The sequence below is a fragment of the Ranitomeya imitator genome, chromosome 4, assembly GCF_032444005.1.
Source record: "Ranitomeya imitator isolate aRanImi1 chromosome 4, aRanImi1.pri, whole genome shotgun sequence".
NCBI classification, from domain to species: Eukaryota; Metazoa; Chordata; class Amphibia; order Anura; family Dendrobatidae; genus Ranitomeya; species Ranitomeya imitator.
Window position 1 is genome coordinate 623,582,218 of NC_091285.1, and position 23,863 is coordinate 623,606,080.

A 23,863-nucleotide genomic window follows, 5' to 3' on the forward strand; every position below is an offset into this window, starting at 1 on the left:
TTTCAGAGCTTCTACCATTCCAGAACAGTGAATAATGTATGTGCAGTTCTCATTTCCCAACCTCAGTGATTCAGGAACAATTACCCCACAGTTACTAACGCGCATGCGCGGTACGAGTCTCCCGCGCTGCGGCCTGTTTTCATTCAGCGGAGTGGAGGCTTCGCGTAGTCACGTGATACAAACCGCGCCCACACAGGTCACATGACCGGCACAAGCAAGTGTGTCTTTAGCGTCTGTCCTAGAATCCCCGCCCCCTTAATAAGCTCATTGGTGGAGAGGAATATTCTGCTCCTGTCATTGGTTGAGACTCGCTGCGCTGATGTAGCGCTGTGTCACCCGGCCGGCAGGCCTTCCCGGATGTGAGCAGTACTGTACGACTCCGTGGGGGTCTGTGAGCAGGTAGGAGCTGCTGCCCCCCCCCGTGTCAGTGACGTCACCGCCGGTGCCTGTAATATCACAGGTACATGTAGGAATGATAGAGTCAGTGGAGTGTTACATGCAGGACACTGGGAAAGCTGAACCCCCACAGTAGGTCCTGTAATAGCATTGGTGGTGGTTCCCAGTTATCCCAGTATCAGATACCATGGCAAAACATAGAAAATAATGTAAAAACACCAGAAAAAAAAACTCGACTTAAAGACATATGCATGGGTTTAACTCTTTCATGACTGTCATTTTGCGACTTTTATTTTTTCCCTTCCCCCCCTTTAACGCTTTATGGTCGCTCCCGGACTTGTGTCCTGTTTTTGTGCAGGACGAGTTGTAGTTTTGGATGGCGCCGTTCATGTATAATGTACCGATGACCCAGAAAACGCGAAAACGGCAACCCCAGCATTGTTTTTCTTTTTTTTTTTTTGAATGGCGTGCAATGTGGTGTATGAATGATCCGGCCGCGTGATTCCCCCGGGTCAGCACCACTGCGGCCATGCCAGTTCTTCACATATATAGTTTAGTGGTCGGAAAAAAAAAATTCAGAACTCTGTAAATAAATACATTTTGTGTCCCCTTTTTCTCCATTTTTCCATCGATGAAGCTGTGGGAGGAATTATTAATTATTCATAAGCCGTCACCGAGCCCCAGATCTCGAAAAATGAAACGGCTACTGGTGTCGGAAAAATGGCGGCAAAAGCAAAAAAATGTTTTTTTTTTTTCAGCACTTAAATAAAAAAAAATTTAGACAGGTTTGGTATCTGTGAACTCGTACTGACCTGGAGAATCCTAGTGACGGGTCAGTATTAGCATTTCGGAAAAAAAAAAACAAACAAAAAAAACAATTGTGGATTTGCACTTGTTTGCGATTTCACAGCACTTGAATCTTTTTTTCCCCCTTATCCCAGTACACTATGTGCTAAAATCAGTGGTGTCAGTCAAAAGTACAACTCATCCCGCAAAAAACAAGCCCTCATATGGCTGTATAGACGGAAAAAAATAAAAAAAGGGATGGCTCTTAGAAGAAGGGGGTAAAAAATGGCCCCCAACACAAAAAAATACAAAAAACAAACAAACAAAACTACAAAGGAAAATGGCCCGGGGTGTGAAGGGTTTATTGAAAAAGAGAAGAATTAGCTGGGTAGAAGGGCGAAAAAAGAGGAATTGTAAGTGCACAGTGCTGTATAATATGATCTCCACAATATAGGAAGAGGATAAAACTTCTATAGGAGGAGGATGATGATGAGGAGGAGCGGTGCTTCTTGAAATGCCGCTGTCATGTATTGGTAATGGTATTTGAATAGTTAAAAATCAGCGCTCAGAGCTGTATATCCCTGCTGGCAACCGCTCCGTATACCCACTGTGCTCGCCGCAAGTATCCCAGCGCCCCTATAACCCCATATTGCACTCATGGGGTCGCAAAGAGGTGAAAATCAGGACCAATGTATTAAACTTTCTCCAAAAAGTTCCTGCACCTCCTACTTCTGGTATTTCATACATTTTCAGCCCCATATCGCCCGGTGGGGGTCTACCGTATACCCTTTTATTTTTTAGATTATTTTTTTCTCCCTCCTGTGATGTATATGAAATGTATCTATGCCTTTGATGGAAGCCTCTGCTGTAGGACACCGTATAGACACACTGGCATAAATTAGCCATTGACTCGTATTGTAAAGTAAAACAAATGTGAACAGCGCCCGTAACGTTTCATGACACCAAATCCGTACCAGGGGCCTAATCTATAATGGCGCCATAATCTTACATTTGTCCCTCAGTCTGGTGCCCGTCAATAGTAGTTATAGCAGCGCCACCTTTGGGCTCTGAAGCCGAGTCTTCCTGGTAGTCGGGGTGTATGCCTACAGGACTTACTGTGGTATTTAGCCTTGAATAACCATCGGTTCTTCTCTCTTCCAGCCTTTCCTCCATGGCGTCCTACTTTGATGAACATAACTGCGAGCCCACCGTCCCCGAGGAGCAGTACCGGCAGAATGCCTTGTTAGAGCTGGCCAGGTCAGGAATAAACCACGGTGTAAATAATAAAAAGGAGACAAGTAGGGTGTCTACGACCCACCAGGGAGCAGAACCTTCTGAATAAGCACGAGATTTGTGCTTCACGGCTCTAGATAAGGTGTGATCGGTGCCCCTGCGCCCACTAAGGGCTTCATGGCACATAAGGGGAGAGGTGAGGTGACTACTGTCATTTTCCGACCCTTTAATGAGCCTTGCACTGTGACCAGGGATATAGGCCGTGCCAGAGACTCTTGTGAACGCTGTTTCGGGGTGTTTGCTCCTCATCAGTGTAGCGCAGAGTCTGGCTGAGTGCGATGTCCTTGCGGTAGTACTGATTCTCTGTAAAGAGACCACCTGACTATGGACTCTACAGGGTATCTACCTCTCCTAGGTGGTACTTGTGAGATCATTTATTTCCGTCTCTGACATAAATTTGCAAACTTTTTTTCTCATTGAGCATTGCTTGTAAGACCTCATACTTCGCAGGTCCCTTTATGGAGAAGCAGAAGTTCCCCCACATTGAGTTAAAGGAAATCTGTCAACAGGTTATTGCTATCTAATCTGAGAGCAGCATAATGCAGAGCAAAAGATGTCACTTACTAGGCTGCGTGTTGTAGTTTCAATACAATCAGTGTTTTATCAGCATGAGATTATCACTGCCTGACTAGGTCTCACTTGCAGGGAAGTCCAGCTAATCTGTGTAACCCCACCGCCGATTGGCAGCTTGCTGGCAGTGTACCCAGGAATCTCGCCATCAGTGGTATATGTGGGGATATACAGGGCTTAACATTGTGACCACTACTATATTTACAATCAGCCATATCCTTCTTCTCCTCTCGCTTCCTCAAACTCAATGTGGACAAATCTGAACTCATCATCTTTCCTCCATCTCATAGATCTTCCTTACCTAACCCATCTATCACAATTAACGACATCACGCTTTCCCCCGTACCGGAAGTCCGCTGCCTCCAAGTAACCCTTGACTCTGCCCTGCCCTTCAAACCGCACATCCAAGCTCTTTCCACCTCCTGTCACCTCCAGCTCAAAAATATCTCGAGAATCCGTCCTTTCCTCAACCGTCAATCTATGTTTGTGCATGCCCTCATCATCTCCCGCCTTGACTACTGCAACTTCCTTTTCTGTGGCCTCCCTGCTAACACCCTTGCACCTCTCCAGTCCATCCTTAACTCTGCTGCCTGAGTAATTCACCTCTCTCCTCGCTACTCCTCCGCTTCCCCCCTCTGCAAATCTCTTCACTGGCTCCCATTCCCTCAGCGTATCCAGTTCAAATTGCTAATACTGACCTACAAAGCCATCCACAACCTGTCTCCTCCATATATCTCTGAACTAATCTCCCGATATCTTCCCTCACGTAATCTCTGGTCCTCCCAAGACCTCCTTCTGTCCTCCACACTTATTCGCTCCTCATCCAATCGCTTCCAAGATTTCTCCCGAATATCCTCCATCCTCTGGAACTCTTTGCCCCAACACGTCCGACTATTAACCACATTCGGATCCTTCAGACGGAACCTGAAAACCCATCTCTTCAGGAAATCCTACAACCTGCACTGACCCCGCTGCCGCCTCACCAACACCGGAGCTCCTGCAACCCCCCAACCTACTGTCTCTTTCCCCACAATCCTGTAGAATGTAAGCCCGCAAGGGCAGGGTCGTCATCCCTCTGTATCAGTCCGTCATTGTTAGTTTATTTACTGTAAGTGATATCTGTAACTTGTATGTAATCCCTTCTCATGTACAGCACCATGGAATCAATGGTGCTATATAAATAAATAATAATAATAATTTACAATGATAAAGTAGAGATTCTATGAAATCCACACCATGCAGCCCATTATGTGACACCACTGGAATCGGGGTCTCTGCCTCTACATCATGGTGCTCTCAGATTACATAGCAAAAAAACTGCTGTCAGATTCTGTTTAAGGGCATTAAACTCGGCCAGACAGACTTTACTGTACACTGATAAGTGACTAAATTGCCGAAACAGCTGTCTGTAGTTGATCTTCCTGCTTGGCATTTATCCTTGCCCTTGTTGTAAGGCTCGTTAAAGGGTTAGACATTAACTTATTGGGCAGCTACCTCTCCTAAATTGTACTTGCAAGCTATTCGCTTTCATTGAGTGAAAATGATAATTTGCATACTTATCTCCCATGGAGCATTGCCAAGAAGACTTAGTGATGTGATCTCCTACAAGATCACAATATACGAAAAATAGTAGTAGTATTCATTATGCTAGGGCTACACAGTGACATTGGCCGCAACCTAACCGGATCCGTTATTTGTCACTTGTCGTGGTATCTCATTTGCTTGTATTGCCCTGCAATGTGGGATCCACCATACTGTATGGGGGCTTTTTGGGTCCACCATACTGTATGGGGGCTGTGGGTAAATGTTGACATGGTCCCTACAGAGCCCTGATCTCGATATCATCGAATCTGTCTAGAATTATATGATACAGAAGGATTTGCACAAGCGACATCCACAGATCTATGGTTTATTCTCCAAGATGTTAGAAATCACCTCCCTGCAGAGTTCCTTAAAAAAAAGTGTGCAAATGAACTTGGCAGAATTGATGAGTTGTCGCTGTTTTGAAGGCAAAGGGCGGTCCTACCAGATTTATATTTCTTTCCATTTTATTAATAAATAAAATTAAACGATGAGCCCTTCTATGTTTGAAAGCATTCCTGCTGTGCGGCATTATTTCCACACCTGCCCAAAACTTTTGCACAGTTCTGTACATAAGAACAAATGTAGGATTTTCATTTTATCTATCTCAAGTCTAGACTTTTGGAAAGAATACAGTTGGCAGCCTGCAGTCACCAATAGGGGGAGCTCTGCAGTCAGTTTTCTTTATGATGCCCTAGTCATGACTGCCTCTGATTCCTCTTGCTTTCACAGTGCTGTACAAGGAATGTGTGTGGGACCCCAGTGTATATCTATATACCGTGTGTGCAGCCATCGCCCCCGACAGCAGCACTCGGGGATACTGCCACTGTGTGTTAGGGCCATTCCTCGTATTAGACTTTCTGCTTTTCTATGTAATAGACCTGTCTGTTCCTCTTTATAAACTTTGCCTTCCTTTTTGCTAATTAGAAATTGATTGTTATTCTTAGAGATTTTCCTATTTCTTAAATTCCAAGCCACTTCCTCGTTCTTGACCCGTTACTGTAAATCTCGCTGATCGGTAGCATTGTTTACGTGTCTCAGACCTGGAGCTCCTTCCTTCCTCTTCACAATGTGCGGCTGTGAGCCATAACACACATTACCTGTTTGTAGACGGCTTGTTTAACCCTCTGCGGCCATTATGTGAGGTTCGAGGGAGTGTGTCCTATTCTCATCCGTTTTGTAGATCAGACTCCACTATTTAAAAGTCTACGGAGATCTGTTAAAGGAAACCTGTCATGTGAAAAAAACACTAACCTGCAGATATGGGGTTAATCTGCAGGTTAATGGCATTCTGAACCTGCCTGGTGCCTGCACTTTGAACCCCGATAACAGGAAGAAATGAACTTTATTCCTCCCAGCAACATTCGGGTTTCAGTCATGGGCACGGACCGTGCCCCCCGGCCCTGACTAAGGCTACGTTCAGATTTGCGTTGTGCGCCGCTGCGTCGGCGACGCAACGCACAACGCAAATAAAAACGCACGCTAAAACGCTGCGTTTTGCGATGCATGCGTCCTTTTTTGCCGAATTTTGGACGCGTCTTGCTGCGTCCTCTGCGTCCTGACGCGTGCGGCAAAAAAAACGCATGCATCGCAAAACGCAGCACAACGCATGTCCATGCGCCCCCATGTTAAATATAGGGGCACATGACGCATGCGTCGCCGCGGCTGCGCCCGACGCAGCCCGGCGGAACGCAAATCTGAACGTAGCTTAACAGCAGCTCATCATTAGACCCGACTGTCAGTCAGAGCCATGGGCTCGGTGACAGAAGTAGACCGGTGACTGAATACCGAATGCTACCGGGAGGACTAAAGTTAATTTTCTCCAGGCAGCGGGGCTCTCGGGGTGGGCGCTGGGCAGGTTTAGAACGCTATTAATCTGCAGATTAATCCTAAATCATTTTTGTCCATGTGAACAGGTTCTCTGTAAACACACATGAAACAAATGTAAGACATCCTTTGTACTTCAGTTTTGTTTTTGTTTTTTAGATATTTCATCAGTTTTAACTGAATCATCGTTAAGAATCAGTGTATGAAACCAGGTCAGTCTACCTGATTCAGTTTTTAAAAAAAAACAGGTAGGAAAAAACCCAATTCAAAATGGATGACACATGGAAGAAAAACAAAGTGAAAGTGAATGTAGCCAAATGATGCATAATACTGTGTCTACGTTTGGCATTTGACTACACTTAGTTCTTTTATACCCCAGCCATATTCAGAGCTGTATTAACTAATTTGCTAGAGGATGCCGTGCTGACAAATGCAGTACTGTGCATAATTTTTAGACCGCTGTAGAAAAAATGCTACAAAGTAAAAATGCTTTCAAAAATAGAAGAGTTAATAGTTTATTTTTTATCAATTATAACCAAATTCGAAGTGAATGACCAAAAGAGAAATATAAAGCAAATATCTGTTGTGACCGCCCTTTTGATTTTAGCACAGCATCAATTCTACTAGGTACAGTTGTGCACAGTTTTTGAAGGATCTCTGCTGAGAAGTTGTTCCAAACATCTTGGAGAACTAACCACACATCTGAATGTGAGACCAATCCTTCTGTCTCTTCATGGAATCCCAGACAGACTGGATGATGTTGACAATCCGACCCTCACAGAGCCTTGATCTCACTTGCAGGACTTCTTGTTCTTCCATACGTTGAAGATGGTTCTTAATGTCATTGGCTGTATGTTAGGGGTAATTGTTCTGCTGAAGAATACATTTTGAGTGATTCAGATGCCTCCTTGATGGTATTACATGATGGATAAGTATCTGCCTGTATTTCACAGCATTGAGGACACCATTAATCATGCTCAATTTATCATTTCTATTTGTTAAAATGCAGCCCCAAACTTGTAAGGAGCCTCCACCATGCTTCACTGTTCCTGCAAACACTTATTGTACTGCTCTCCAGCGCTTCACCAAACAAACTGCCTTCTATTACAGTAAAATATTGCACATTTGATTGATCAGCCCAGAGCACCTGCTGCCATTTTTATGAATCCCATTTCCTTTACTTTTGTACATAGTTGAGTGACTTGACCTTGTTTCCATGTCAGAGGGGTGTGTTTTGTTTGGTTGCAATTCTACCATAAAGACCACTTCTGGGCAGAATTCTCCAAACAGTAGATTGGTGTAGCTGGATCTTACTGGTTGCTGCCCATTCTGAGTTGTTGACACTCCTGGACATCCTCCAATTTTCAAGGAAAATATGAATGATGTGTCTCTCATCTACTGCACTAAGTTTCCTTGGCTGACCACAGTGTCTACAGACCTCAAAGCTGCCCAATCCTTGGTGTCCTCAATGTTGTGAACTACAGGCAGATACTTATCCATCATGCAATACGATCAGTGCGGCATCTGATCTTTTCCAAATTTATTCTGCATCAGGAAAACGATCCCAAACGTGCAGCCAATGTCATTAAGAATAGAGATGAGGGAACATCGTCAGCTCCCTCCTTATTCGGCAAGCTATGGCGCTTACCGAAAAAGCTGCACCAGGAACCCAGATACCTGAAGCGCTCCCGATGTGTTGTGACTGTCACACACCCGCGACACATGCAGCTGCGGCACCGAACACCTGATTATCGGGAGCGCTGCAGGTATCCGGGTTCCCGATGCAGCTTCTTCGGTAAGCACCATAGCTTGCCAAATAAGGAGGGAGCCGACGATGTTCCCTCATCTCTAATTTAGAAGTCCTAGGAGTAATGATATGGTCCCCACAGAGCCCTGATACTAACATCATCCAGTCTGTCTGGGATTACCTGAAGAGGCAGAAGGATTTACACAGACAACATCCATGGAAGATCTGTGGTTAGTTCTCCGAGATGTTTGGAACAACCGCCCTGCAGAGTTGAAACCTGTTCCTAGAAGTAATGGTGTTTTGAAGGCAACGGGCAGAGACACCAAATATTGATTTGATTTTGATTTCTCTTTTGTTCATTCACTTTGCATTTTGTTAATTAATTAGAATAAACTATTAACATTTTATTTTATTTTTTAAAGCGTCCTTACTTTGCAGCATTTTTTCCACACCTGCCTAAAACTTTGGCAGTGTGCTGAACATCATTAAAGGGAACCTGTCACCCCCAAAATCGATGGTGAGGTAAGCTCACCGGCATCAGGGGCTTATCTACAGCATTCTGTAATGCTGTAGATAAGCCGCCGATGTTACCTGAAAGATGAGAAAAAGACATTAGATTATACTCACCCAGGGGCGGTCCCGGTGCGGTCTGGTCAAATGGTGTCTCAGGTCCGCTCCGGCGCCTCCCATCTTCATTACATGACATCCTCTTCTGGTCTTCACGCTCTGGCTCCGCTGTACTTTGTCTGCCCTGTTGAGGGCAGAGGAAAGTACTTCAGTGCGCATGCGCCGGAGCCGCGGCGTGAAGACCAGAAGAGGACGTCATGGAATGAAGATGGGAGGCGCCGGAGCGGACCTGAGACACCCATTTGTCCGGACCTCAGCAGGACCGCCCCTGGGTGAGTATAATCTAATGTCTTTTTCTCCTCTTTCACAATACATCGGGGGCTTATCTACAGAATTACAGAATGCTGTAGATAAGCCCCTGATGCCGGTGAGCTTACTCACCATCGATTTTGGGGGTGACAGGTTCCCTTTAAAAGCATACACCTTTCCTATTCTTCTACATTGCTAAAGTCGTCCAGGCATCTAGTATTGTTGAATAGGAGCTGAGCTGCCATATTTGACTTTACTTGGAATTGCTGTCTTGCACTTTTTGTTGATTCAGGATGTTTGTTTTTTTTCTCAGTCTTTTGGTCGTATGTTTATAGAAAAGCGTTAAAGTTTATTTTTATTGCCAATTTCTACTGTGCTTCCAACATGAATCAAAGGTCTCTCCTGGGAGCTGTCACCCCGCAGGGAGAATAAAGCCACTGGGCCTGATCATAGACAGCTGACCGTCACAGTGGGGTATTACGCTGGAATGTAGGCACTGAGGAGGGACATGGGGCGTACAAGGCTTTTGATGTCCGTACCCCGTTGTCAGGTTCCGAAACATTATTAATCTATCCCTGATTTCCAGCTATATCCTTATTTCCCCTCTTACAGCATCCATAGACATGGTCATCCAGCTTCCCCAAAGCCTATTGTTGACAGTGGGGGGCCGTAGATGAAGGCCCCGGGCCCCGTCTGGCTTCTGTTGTCATGTTTTTGCTGAGCCTTTATTATCTTAATTCCTCCCAGGAGTCTCCTCAGTGGGATGGATATTGATCTTGGAGGTCTGGCTGAAACAGACTGGGACCATAGACTTCCACCGCCAGCTGCCAAAAAAGTGGTAGAAAACTTGCCAAAAGTTACAGTGACGGCCAAGCAAGCAGGTAAGAAGCAAAAGGCAGAAGCTATGTTACAGATAACTTCAACCGAATGCCGAGGAACCACGGGGACTAAATCTTGGGGGTCCCTATTTATGACCATAATTTATATTATTGATATGTTGCAGATCTCGATGAGTCGCACAGAGCTGGCAATTTACATTTAGGACCTTTTTAATTGATTTTTTTAAATTTTTTATCTGAGTTTCTCCTCCAGTTGTCGCTGTATCAACGATTCCGGAACAGTTTTTCTTTTTCTTCTGTGCCCCTTCGTTGCAAAGTTATTCCCCCTGGTAACAATAGTGCAAATTTTCCATTCTTCCAACTGGGCGTATACCACAGACCTTCTCTCTGGGCGTGGCCATGTTTTGATTGGCCAGCATCAGAGGAGAAAAGGCAAATGCCCACAGACGTCCTGTGGCATACGCCCAGTTGGTTGAAGAGGAAAATTTGCACCGTTATTACCCCGGGGGGTTGGGAGGGGTGGGGGCACAGAAGAAAGAAAAACTGTTCCAGAATCAGTAACGCAAGAACTAGAGGAGGAAGTGTCTGAATGAGGCCTTAACCCATTAAAGACCAGCAGAGGATGACTGGGAAGAGCTCAGGAGCTGATGATCGCAGTTTCAAGTCCCCTATGGGGACTAACAAACAGCAAAAAGTAAAAGGGAAAAAAAGTTGAAAGAAATATATATAAAAATTTTTTGAATCACCCTCTTTTTTCCCCATTTAAAATAAAGATCTTTTTTTAAAAAATGTAAAACATATCATGTATGGTATCGCCGCTGATATACCAGTCCGAGCTATCAAAATCTAAAATTAATTTACTATGATGGGTAAACTGTGTAAAAAGAATAAAAAATCAAAACGACAGAATTTTGTTCTTTCAGATCGCCACAACTCCTCAAAGTGCAATAATCATCATATCCACCCCAAAATGGTATCAATGAAAACACACATGAGGATGCCCCAGAAAAATCCAAGCTCTCATACAGCTTTATCAAACACAAAATGAAATGTTATGGGTCTCGGAAAAAGGCCACACAAGCAATTGTTAATTTATTTTTTTTATTTTTTTTTTTTTACAAATTTCAGACCCTTTTTTTTTTTTTAACGACTTAAATAATAATAAAAACCCCCTGAGCATGATGTTGGGGCAAAGACCCTGATTTCAGCGATGTCACTTAATGGACAGTTGGTTGTAATTTTGATAATCTGATTAAAACTGTGATTTTATCTCTAGAGGACTAATAACCCTGCTACCATGTACTCATCCATTTCCATGAGTGATTTATAACCCCGGTTCTCACCACTAATTGGCACCTTTCTGCCTATGTACAGTGTACACAGAAAGCAACCAATCAGTGCTGAGGGCGGGGTTATACAAAGCTCAGCATTTAGAGAACTGCGAGATCTGCGGCAGAGAAAATGGGGATTGTACCAAAACTGCAGCACGCAGCCCAGTAAGTGATACATCGCTGGAATTGGAGTCTCTGCCCCTACATCATGCTGCTGTCAGATGAAGGAGGAAAAGCTGCTGACAGATTCCATTTAAATAAGCAGCAGGAGAGGTTGCATCTGACTGCTTGATGCTTCTGTTGTGCCGTGGTCAGGGATATGAGTCAGCCTGACAGAAGGTGATGTATGCATATCACAGCTAAAATAAAATCTTTGTCGGAGCCTCATATGCTAATCTGGGGCGAAACGGACACCTCTAAAGTGGTGGAGATTTTTCAACTTCTTTTTGGGGCTTTTTTGCCATCCTTTTTAAAAAGTGGCCAGAGCTTGGGTGGGACGTGACAATCTGCTCAACAAATTCTTCCTAATTTACGCCACAAAGGCGGTATGAATTAAAACGGAAATGCATGTCAGTTCATGCTTGGAATACATTTCTGGCAATAGCGCATGATAGTATGAAGATGCACCAAATTCTTTAAAGCCGCACTCGCCTCTTAATGAATTTGTTGCCTCTTCCTCCTGCTCTCCCTTTATTAAGACTGGAGTACAAAATGACAGTCTCAATCAGGGATTAAATCTGCCTTCATCGGATCCCTCATCCTCACCACTTCAGAGGTGGCGTCTCCTCCATCCGTGGTCACCATCAAGGACATACCGATATGTTATACATTTCGATCTTAGTGGTTTGCACTGCAGCCTTGCAACGCTGGGGTCCTGGGTTCAAATCCCACCAAGGAAAACATCTGCAAGGAGTTTGTATGTTCTCCCCGTGTTGGCGTGGGTTTCCTCCGGGTACTTCCGTTTCCTCCCACATTCCAAAGACCATACTGATAGGGAATTTAGATTGTGAGCCCCATTGGGTCTGTAAAGCGCTGTGGAACCTAATGGCGCTATAGAGGCGAGTAAAATAAATTCTGTCCAGAATCAGGTTGAGTTCCCAGTTTTCGAAACCGCCCGCGTCCCAGCAAATTGGATGGGATTTAAAGAAATCTCATGCCCACAGAGTGTGTGTATATATATATATATATATATATATATATATATATATATATATATATATATATATATATATATATATATATATATATATATATACATATATATATACATATATATATAATATTATTGTAAGCTGAAATTTGCAACATGTCTGTCTGTTGCGGGTACGCTGAGAGTTATAGACTTGCATTGTTTGCGGAAAATACACAGGTAGAATAATTATATAAAATTTTTGTAATAGTCAAATACCAGGAAATATCAAAAACAAAGCAGTTTTATGTTAAAATGACAAGAGACAAAAAACACAATATAAACGCATTTAAAGGAAAGCAAAATAAAAAAAAAAAAAAAAACAGGTGATCTAATGTAGCGAATAGGTGCCGAAGTTCTACAGAAAATCTGTAATATCAAAAACTCCGCAACTTGAAATCTGGTAATGTGGTAAGCAACTGGAATAATGTGTCACAATGTCAAAAATCAGGTAATTAAGCAACGACACGTGACGCGTACCGCCTGGGCATCACACATTGCTCTTTCATTTCTACTCATGGTTGTTACGCACACTTGTGACGGAACACTGACATCATGGCCGTCTTTTGTGGCCTTATTGTCACATCACATGTGAAACCTATTTGGTTGGAAACTTGTATATTTATCCTACTTTGTGCGTTTTATTGGTTGAACCAATATGTTCATATGTTTTATTTAGAAATGCCTATTTTTCTTGGTATAAAAAAATAAATATCCCTATGTATAATCTACAATTGAGGCCCAGAAGACCGTCTCCCCAGTGTTAGGCCGGACCGGCCACAGGTCTCCTGATCTAAATTCTCCAGCCTCGTATACGCTTATGGGGAAGTGGAGTTTGGGTCACAAGGCCTGCACCCGGGTCCGTGCATCGCGGTCTGAAGTCGGATGTGTGACTCCAGCCTTAAAGTGAATCCCAGAAAACATTGCACCCATACAAGTAACCGAAGTCCTTGGTTTCTATATCGTACAGATGCCGGCCTGAAGTGTCCGGTGTGTCTGCTGGAGTTTGAGGAGGATGAAACCGTGCGGCAGCTCCCCTGCGAACACCTCTTCCATTCCGCCTGCATACTGCCCTGGCTTGGAAAGGTAATAACATTTCTGTATTTTTTTTTGTAAGAAACAGGGAAATTCCAAACATCATTGAATTATAATAGATTCACAGCATCTTAACCAAACAACTTGACGCAGAAAGCAAAAGGAAGAAACCAACGTGATGGTGGAGAGGTGGCGGCTCTCCTAAAGGCTCCCATACTCATTCGACTAAAATCGTCTGAGCCCCATATCGGAGGGATCGGCTGACAATCCAGTGCGTCTGTGGGACTCCCCATTCCTCCCCGATAGATGATGTTGCAGTAGAGAAGGATCCTTTTTATTTTCCCGGAGATAAGTCACTGCCAGGAGAGTCTGACAGCAGCTTTCTCCTAAAGAGCACAGGAGCCCTTAGCCGGAAGTCAGACACTAGCTAGGGTCACGCCACTATATTTCTCATTTAAAAAAAATCAGTCCAATTATGCAAATCACACTCTGATTTGAGTGTGACATGATTTTCTCTGATGTGGGAGAATCAAAGGTTTAGGGGATGTTACAAAGAGATAATCTGTCTTCTCATAACTTAAAGGGATTGTCCACTTTTTGCTTTGTCCATGCCCAGCTGTTAGGTCATTCATTAATTGGATGAAATCTACAGAGGAACCCTAAAGCCCCCGTCACACAAAGCGAGATCGCTAGCGAGATCGCTGCTGAGTCACAAGTTTTGTGACGCAACAGCGACCTCAGTAGCGATCTCGCTATGTGTGACACGTAGCAGCAACCAGGCCCCTGCTGTGAGATCGCTGGTCGTGTCGGAATGGCCTGGACCTTTTTTTGATCGTAGAGGTCCCGCTGGGTAGCACACATCGCTGTGTTTGACACCTTACCAACGACCTCATGACAGGACGTCCCTCATTGAGGTCTGTTAATCGTCATGAAATAGCTGCCATGTGACATCGTTGTACAGGTCGCTACAGGTCGCCGCATCGCTGCTGCGTCGTTGGGGAGATCGCACTGTGTGATATCTCACCAGCGACCACATAGCGACGCAGCAACAATCCCTGACAGGTCGTATCGTTGTCGGGATCGCTGTAGCGTCGCTAAGTGTGACGGGGCCTTAAGCAAAGGATTTACTCTCCTGCAGCGATATCACATAAAGCGTGAAGCGATGGGCTGTCCATGTGAAAGTGCATGCTGCCTCATTGAGAACTGTGTGTTCCCATTACTGTGTAATGTAAGGATTGCTGGCAACTTGCAACTGACGAGATGACCAAACTCACTTTTATGCTGTTGTGATGCATTATAGCGAGAATGCGATCTTTACATGCATTACACATGTCATAACCAGAGCCTCCATCTAGCCAAACGTGCCATACTCTGAGCGGTGATCTACCAAGCCCACCATGACTGCACTCAGCAATTGGGAAGGACTAGGTATCATGACGGTTAGGCCGGGATCACACATGCGAGAAACACGGCCAAGTCTTGCATGTGAAATCCAAGCTGTGGCGGCGGCACTTGGGAGCGGAGCGTGCGGCCGCATAGCAACACATGGAGCTGCACGCTCCGCTCCCAAGTGCCGGCGCCACAGCTTGGATTTCACATGCGAGACTCGGCCGTGTTTCTCGCATGTGTGATCCTGGCCTAACTTATAGCAACTGCTAGACTAAGGACATTTTTGCCCAGAAAGTTGTCCTGCCATTTTCTGCATTCAAAGTCCTTCACCTAACTGGTCAGTAAAATCTGTCAAAAATGTTCAAGCACTGCACCTGGCACTGATAGCTCTTTGTGCTCCCCTTGCTTTGTTCCTTGGACCCTCTCACATGTCAGTGTGTCCAGTACGTGTGATGACAGTTTTCTCACGTACCGAAGACACTTACACACGTAGAACCATTAAAGTGAATGGGTTTGTGCATGTGTCAGTGTGTTTACATGGTCCGTGTGTCGGTGGGCAAAACACGCTGACATGTCCGTTTTTTAGCAGCACGGGTGACAAAATGTCCCACACACGTGAACACAGATGACATCAATCAATGTTGAGAGTTGAATTCAGCCCCCCGCTGTCTACATCGAGTGTAAAATTAAGAATAAAATAGTCACATTATACTCATCATAACACCTAATCCCCTGAAGCCATTGTCTCCTGTAAAAAAAAATAAAATATCCCTCATCTGTCAGAAGATGAAAGAACCCAGAGTGTCCCATGCCGTTAATCCATCTGTGCGACATTTGCTCACCAGCGGTGGCCTGAAGCGACCGTTTACACCGAAAAGTAGAGGAGAATGATACACCACAGCGAGACTGGGATCTCACTGAGGTCAGTGCAGTTCACTGATTTTCTCACAGTGATCACATTATTATGCACAGCCAGTTAGAGAAAACCTGTAACTTGTAGCAGCTTGTAAACTGCTTATTAAAGTCTGAGAATGAGTGAAGATTGCAGACTGATAATCAATAACATATGTAAATCCAATTTTTCCATATCGACACTACCTATATTCTTTAACCCCTTAGTGATCAGGCCCGAATTGCCATCTGATTTATGCTGCCCTTACCATGGGCAGCATGAATCAGAGCTTGGTTGCATGATTGCAGCCATGTATGGTTTTCTCCAAAATGCTCCAGCGTTCCAAAAAATATATACTTTAAAAGATCTAGCTGGGGACTATAGGGAGACACCAAACTAGTCCCGCTCTTCCCACGGCTAGTGCAGGTAATTGACAGTTTTCACCCTTGTGTGTACATGGATCTGTTAATCACCTGTAGCAGTTCTGGGAATGGCCTGATGGGGGCAGTGCCAGACTAGTCTTGTCTATTTCTTTGCTCTCCAGAGGGATCTACAAATTATACACTGCTCAAAAAAATAAAGGGAACACTAAAATCCCACATCTTAGATATCACTGAATGAAATATTCCAGTTGTAAATCTTTGTTCATTACATAGTGGAATGTGTTGCGAACAATAAAACCTAAAGATGATCAACATAAATCACAACTAATATCCCACCGAGATCTGGAGTTGGAATGATGCTCAAAATCAAAGTGGAAAATGAAGTTACAGGCTGATCCAACTTCAGTGGAAATGCTGCAAGACAAGGAAGTGATGCTCAGTAGTGTGTGTGGCCTCCACGTGCCTGTATGATCTCCCTACAATGCCTGTACATGCTCCTGATGAGGCTGAGGATGGTCTCCTGAGGGATCTCCTCCCAGACCTGGACTAAAGCATCCGCCAACTCCTGGATAGTCTGTGGTGCAACAGGACATTGGTGGATAGTGCGAGACATGATGCCCGAGATGTGTTCAATCGGATTCAGGTCTGGGGAACAGGCGGGCCAGTCCATAGCATCAATGCCTTTATCTTGCAGGAACTGCTGACACACTCCAGCCACATGAGGTCTGGCATTGTCCTGCATTAGGAGGAACCCAGGGCCAACCGCACCAGCATATGGTCTCACAAGGGGTCTGAGGATCTCATCTCTGTACCTAATGGCAGTTATGCTACCTCTGGCAAGCACATGAAGGGCTGTGCGGCCCTCCAAAGAAATGCCACCCCGCACCATTGCTGACCCACTGCCAAACCGGTCATGCTGAAGGATGTTGCAGGCAGCAGATCGCTCTCCATGGCATCTCCAGACTGTCATGTCTGTCAAATGTGCTCAGTGTGAACCTGCTTTCATCTGTGAAGAACATAGGGCGTCAGTGGCGAATTTGCTAATCCTGGTGTTCTTTGGTAAATGCCAAGCGTCCTGCAGAGTGTTGGGCTATGAGCACAACCCCATCTGTAGATGTCGGGCACTCAGACCATCCTCATGGAGTCGGTTTCTAACCGTTTGTGCAGACACATGCCTGCTGGTGATCATTTTGCGGGGCTCTGGCAGTGCTCCTCCTGTTCCTCCTTACACAAAGGCTGAGGTAGCGTTCCTGCTGTTGGGTTGTTGCCCTCCTACGGCCCCCTCCACGTCTCCTGGTGTACTGACCTGTCTCCTGGTAACACCTCCAGCCTCTGAACACTACGCTGACACAGCAAACCACCTTGCCACAGCTCGCATTGATGTGCCATCCTGGATGAGCTGCACTACCTGAGCCACTTGTGTGGGTTGTAGAATCCGTCTCATGCTACCACGAGTGTGAAAGCACAACCAACATTCAAAAGTGACCAAAACATCAGCCAGAAAGCATTGGTACTGCAGAACCACTCCTTTATTGAGGGTGTCTTGATAATTGCCAATTTCCATCTGTTGTTGATTCCATTTGCACAACATCATGTGAAATTGATTGTCTATCAGTGTTGCTTCCTAAGTGGACAGTTTGATTTCACAGAAGTTTGATTTACTTGGAGTTATATTCTGTTGTTAGGTGTTCCCTTTATTTTTTTGAGCGGTGTATTATACCTGCCTGCAGTCATACGGATGACAGGTGTCCTTTAACTCCTTTACCCCCAAAGGTGGTTTGAACGTTAATGACCAGGCTAACTTTTACAATTCTGACAAATGTTACTTTGAGGCAATAACTCATTTACATTGTTAGTGGTAAAACTTCATCAATATGATGTTTATTTATGAAAAAAACACAAACAGAAAATTGGCAAAAACTTGGAAAGTTTAGGGATTTTTAAACTTTGAATTATTATTTCCTTAAATCAGAGAGAGATATGTTACACAAATAAGTAATAAATAACATTTCCCACATGTCTACTTTACATCAGCACAATTTTTGAAACAATTTTTTTTTGTTTGTTATAAATTTAAGGGTTAAAAGTTGACCAGCGATTTCTCATTTTTTCCAACGAAATTTACACAAACATTTTTTTTAGGGACCATATCACATTTGAAGTGACTTTTGGGGGCTTATAGGACAGAAAATACCCCCAAAATGACACCATTCTAAAAACTGCACCACCCCTTCCCCCCCCCCCCCCAAGGTGCTCAAAACCACATTCAAGAAGTTTATTAGTCCTTCAGGGGCTTCACAGGAATTTTTGGAATGTGGGGAAAAAAATGAACATTAACTTTTTTTTTTCACAAAAATTTAACTTTAGACCTCATTTTTTTTTTAATTTTCACAACGGTAGCAGGAAAAAAATTGACCCCAAAATTTGTTGTGCAAGTTCTCCTGAACACGCAAATACATCATATCTCGGGGAAAAACCACTGTTTGGGCGCACAGCAGATCTTGGTCACAGGTGTAGTGACTATTTTGACTCCATGGGTGTTTTCCAGAAACAAGCAGCAATGAATGTTGCCAAGTGAAAATTGCAAATCTGCCGTTGTAGTGACCAGTACGTTATGCCCAGTCCGTGCTTCTGGCGAAACACACCTGTAAATTAGACGGGCTCTCATCGCTTCAGAAATGCCAAACATGTGGACGCTATACGTGGTTTAGACACACTGGAGGACATTTGGATTTGGGAACTTCTTTTGGAGGGTGAGGAGCCATTTTGCTTTTCCAGCGCCTTTGTGCCACCAGTATCGTGGAAACCCCTATATTTCTGTTAACAGATGACGGACCTGAGTGACTTGCTTTTTTGTGGTTTGAGTTAAAGCTTTTGTTAAGAACATTCTTTTCAGAAGTGCACAAAACTGGTCAACTGCACTTTTAGGCTACTTTCACACTAGTCCGTCAGTACGGACCTTCCCAAACCGTCGGCCCGACGAACAGTGTGATTGATTAGCACAACGTGGGCAGCGGATGCAGTTTTACAACGCATCCGCTGCCCCATTGTAGTATTCGGGGAGGAGGGGGCGGAGTTCCGGCCGCGCATGCACGGTTGGAAACGGCGAACTCGACGCACAAAAAAAGTTACATGTAATGTTTTTTTGTGCTGACGGTGCGCCAAAACATGACGCATCCGTCGCTTGACGAATGCAACATGTGGCCATACGTCGCAATGCGTCAGTAATACAAATGTATGGAGAAAAAACGCATCCTGCAGGCACATTTGCAGGATGCGTTTTTTCACCAAAACGACACATTGCGACGTCCGTCACACGCCGCTAGTGTGAAAGTAGCCTTATACTCCCCTAAAAGGACGAACACCGCCGGATCACAGTTCCTATGGTGTCCACAGTTCCTTCATCTTCTTTATTTTAGGGAATTTTCCTACAGGGGTTCTGTCTGAATCTCCTATTTCAGAGGGTTACATGAAAACCCCAGTGTAAGCGCTCAGCGCAGAGTGCAGGATAAATGCAAGCCAAGCCTTACTGCGATCTTTGTGAGGCAGGATTAACAGCAGGTGAAGAATTGGTTTTATTTATGCCATTCCTCGTGCTGTATTAGGCGACTTTATACTTCTGGTCGGTGCGATTACAGCGATACCAGATTTATATCGGGTTTTTATGTTTGACTTCTGTCACACACTAAAAGGAGCTTTTTATTGGAAAAAATAGTTTTTGTGTCACCATATTTTGATAGCTATAATGTTACCATATTTCGGCCGACAGTCATGTTAGAGCTTGTTTTTTGCGGGACGAGTTGACATTTTTATTGGTACCATTTTTAGACACATGACATTTTCTGATCGCTTTCTATTCCGATATTTGGGAGACAGAATGAGCAAAAACCAGCAATTCAGGAATTGTTTTTTTATGTTCCGAATGTGGTAAAATTGATAAGGCAGCTTTATCTTCAGGTCAGTATGATTACAGTGATACCCCATTTATATTGTTTTTTTATGTTTTGGAAAAAAAATTCAAATAGTTTTTTACCCTTTTAAGAATAAAAGCAAATATCTGATGGCTCTGCACCGACATTAATGTAAGGCTAATGGTGGTCCTTCATTATCTGCAGACAAATTCCTGCCCCCTGTGCAGAGATGAGCTACTGACAGACAGCTCCGAATACGAAGAATACAAGCAAGAAAAGGTAAAATGGATGGTAACTGGGGGAGCAGATGAGCAGCCGGGGAGGGACATGCCACAACTGGGTCTTTTTTTTTTTTTTTTAATTTGGGAAGTTAGCAAAAAATGTGGGAAAGGTGGAAGGAGGTATGGCTACAAAAGCTGGATTATCACCTCTAGGATTTGTTCTTCCGTTGGGTATGTTCATACGGAGAGGACACAACGCAGATTTTCTGTACAGATTTGTGGGCACAAAATCTGCAGCATATTGGGGTATATGCACATGTTGCATTTTTGTCTCCTTTTTCTTTTCTGTGCAGTTTAGTCACAAAATCTGAAGGGTTTCCTAGTACCAGCACTGTGATTGTGAATCAGATTCCTGGAGGCTCATACATACAGTGCTTTTTATTTTTTGCATATTAAAATCTGCAGCATGTTGATTCTTTTAACGTTTTTGCCTCAGATTTCTCTCATAATCAGTGGCGAAAAATCTGCATTAAAAAAACGCAAGAATTTTATGCAGTGTTTTTCCTGTTAACACATCAGAATTTTCTGCTACAAGTTCTGCACATGTGGACATACCCTTGCAATAAGTCACCAAATCTCACCCATAAGGTGCAGAAAAAAACCCCACAGAGGAAATTGACTGGCGGTGCAGCATGGTAATTGATCCAGTGGACCTTCACTGTGGATTTTACTCTTTGCAATGCTTGCAGATCATGAGGTGAGTTTGAGGCAAAATTTGCAGCAGAAAACTTGTGTATGTGAACACATCCTTAGAAGATGCTTTTACGTATTAACACTTTTCTCCCGTTCTGAGATCTGACTATCACTGTTACAGACAAGAAGACAGCAGAGAGAACACAGACTGGAGTATCTCCATGAAGCCATGTACACCTGATCGCTCTTCATCCTAGTTTTCTAACGCGTCTTACACATGATCGGAGTCTCTGGAGCAGCTGGACCGGATCCCTGGGCTGCGGCACCCATCGGGAGATCACAGATGTGGATGTGTCAGAGACCAGATACGAACAAGTCATACTTATTATTGTCAGTCTTGTGAAATTACTTTTATTATTTCCCAAATCACAAAATCGTGTTGCACAAATTATTTTCAAAATAGATTTTTATTAAAAAAAAGGCATCAGGATGGGCAATAAAGTTATTATACTGTCAATGTACTGCTCCTAGTGACGGGTATATAATCATACAGGGCTGGCTGATGAAGACCCCCCCTCACTGATGTAAGAACTGCTGCCAACATGGTGGAGGCTTTGAAGAAAATTGAGAATTAGGTTCTCAGTACCTCACACTGTAAATGGTGTAGTCGACAGAATGGAAAGACACTTCGTTTTACCAGATCCAGCCAATCTGTGCATTAGATGGATAAACATTCATTCATGTTATGCTATACATAAGGCCACGTTCACATGTCCAGTATCTAGTCAGTATTTTACCTCAGTATTTGTAAGTCAAAACCAGGAGAGGAACAATCAGAGGAAAAGTATAATAGAAACATATGCACCACTTCTGTATTTATCACCCACTCCTGGTTTCGGATTGTGAATGCTGAGGTAAAAAGTCACCAAACACTGAACGTGGCCTGAATGGGTTCCCCGGCTATAACAACTGATCACAGTAGTTGCACATTTTAGGAGTGTTTCAGTCGAAACTGACAATATACACGAAGCTCATAACCTTGTAGGCCATATAGTCCGAAAAATGTCATCTTCAGTGATCTAATTACTGCCTCCATTCTGCAGAAACTAACGTTTGGTCTCATTCAGACGTCCAGTCTTCATGTATGAGTGTCATCAGTGATTTTCAGACTATCCCAGGTATACATGTGCTAAGGCAGGGGTCCCCAACTCCAGTCCTCAAGGCCCACCAACATGTCATGTTTTCAGGATTTCCTTAGTCTTGCCCAGGTAATAATTGCATCACCTGTGCAATGCAAAGGAAATCCTGAAAACATGACCTGTTGGTGGGCCTTGAGGACTGGAGTTGGGGACCCCTGCGCTAAGGGCCATTCACATGGCCGTGATTCTGATTTGAGGATCATGCAAGTAAGTGGGTCTGTGAAAAAATTTAGACCACGCTAGGAAGACATCCAATTTTCAAGGACTGTAAGAATGGAATTTTTTATTTTTTTTTAATTTCTCCAGGTACAAGTAAAAAAAACCTGATGACACCAAGACCACACTCTGATGAGAGTAATTGTTTTGTTTTTCTCACATGTGAGGAAAAACAGATGTTGACTGAGGCTTTAATGAAAGGTGCTATTTGAAGTGCTCGGCACACCCCGGGTGGTGCCAAGAGGCCCGATGTACCGTTCCTCCCACTAGTGCGTGTTCCCTCCTCCCTCACTTGTGATTGACAGCACTGTCAATTGCCAACTTATACTGTCAGTTTGGCTGAAACATTCCCTTTAAGAGAGTTTATTACTTTGTGACCACCTCTGCTATTCAGACTCATGGGGCCCAGGAGGTAAGGGGGCCACATCCACCTCCATAGCAAGTGGAAATTGCAGCCTGATAGCTCATTATAAATAGTATTGTTGGACAGGGGCCCGCTCCCATCTGTCTGCTTCTGGACCCATCTACCTTATCTTGGTTTCTTTCTTTCCGTAACAGTACCCTTCTCTTATAGCTCGATGAAAAAAGGAACACTTTTCTGGGTTTGACCAACCTCAAATTCTGTGGATGTAATGAGAACAGAAATGTGTATAACAGTAGGGATCGTCAGCAGGTTAGTCACCTCCACAAGCTATAAAGAAGCAATAACCGAGGAACGGCACAATTCAGAGTGATAATGAAAGATGCTTCAAAACTTTAATTAACCAATAACCACACTGGAGCTGCATGTGTGTATATCAAAAGAGAGAAAGGATAAAGAAAAAGCAGCTGGTATTTAGACAGAAGCTGTGCTGACCTCTGTCGAATATATTTGCATAAAAAGTGATTGTTAAAAATACCGCGCTTAAGGTACCTTCACACTGAACGATATCGCTAGCGATCCGTGACGTTGCAGCGTCCTCGCTAGCGATATCGTTTAGTGTGACACTCAGCAGCGATCAGGATCCTGCTGTGATGTCGTTGGGCGGGGCTAGAGGGCCAGCACTTTATTTCGTCGCTGAATCGGCGTGTGTGACACCGATTCAGCGATGTCTTCACTGGTAACCAGGGTAAACATCGGGTTACTAAGCGCAGGGCCGTGCTTAGTAACCCGATGTTTACCCTGGTTACCATCGTTAAATTAAAAAAAACAAACACTACATACTTACCTACCGCGGTCTGTCCCCGGCGCTCTGCTTCTCTGCTCTGGCTGTGAGCACAGCGGCCGGAAAGCACAGCGGTGACGTCACTGCTCTGCTTTCCGGCTGCCCGGTGCTCACAGCCAGAGCAGAGAAGCAGAGCGCCGGGGACAGATCGCGGTAGGTAAGTATGTAGTGGTTGTTTTTTTTAACTTTTACGATGGTAACCAGGGTAAACATCGGGTTACTAAGCGCGGCCCTGCGCTTAGTAACCCGATGTTTACCCTGGTTACCGGCATCGTTGGTCGCTG

General features: G+C 44.2%; 1 protein-coding gene across 2 annotated transcripts; it reads left to right on the top strand.

The window, feature by feature from the left end:
• Positions 1-295: 295 nt before the first annotated feature.
• On the top strand, positions 296-21,476 carry RNF181 (ring finger protein 181). Of its 2 annotated transcripts, none has more exons than XM_069766649.1 (6): positions 296-399; positions 2,344-2,439; positions 9,824-9,957; positions 13,406-13,521; positions 20,250-20,324; positions 21,141-21,476. In XM_069766649.1, exons 2-6 carry the CDS (start codon positions 2,354-2,356, stop codon positions 21,198-21,200), a joined length of 471 nt encoding a protein of 156 aa, XP_069622750.1. In that variant the 5' UTR covers positions 296-399; positions 2,344-2,353; the 3' UTR covers positions 21,201-21,476. The 2 variants fall into 2 exon arrangements, with proteins under 2 accessions (XP_069622750.1, XP_069622751.1); XM_069766650.1 differs by having other exon boundaries at positions 310-460.
• The last annotated feature ends 2,387 nt before the right edge of the window (positions 21,477-23,863 follow it).

Excerpts from the sequence above, each read along its gene's own strand:
- RNF181 (XM_069766649.1), top strand. The coding sequence starts at position 2,354 with ATGGCGTCCTACTTTGATGAACATAACTGCGAGCCCACCGTCCCCGAG. Across the intron at positions 2,440-9,823 it reads GCCTTGTTAGAGCTGGCCAG|GAGTCTCCTCAGTGGGATGG; the intron begins GTCAGGAATAAA and ends AATTCCTCCCAG. Across the intron at positions 9,958-13,405 it reads AGTGACGGCCAAGCAAGCAG|ATGCCGGCCTGAAGTGTCCG; the intron begins GTAAGAAGCAAA and ends TATATCGTACAG.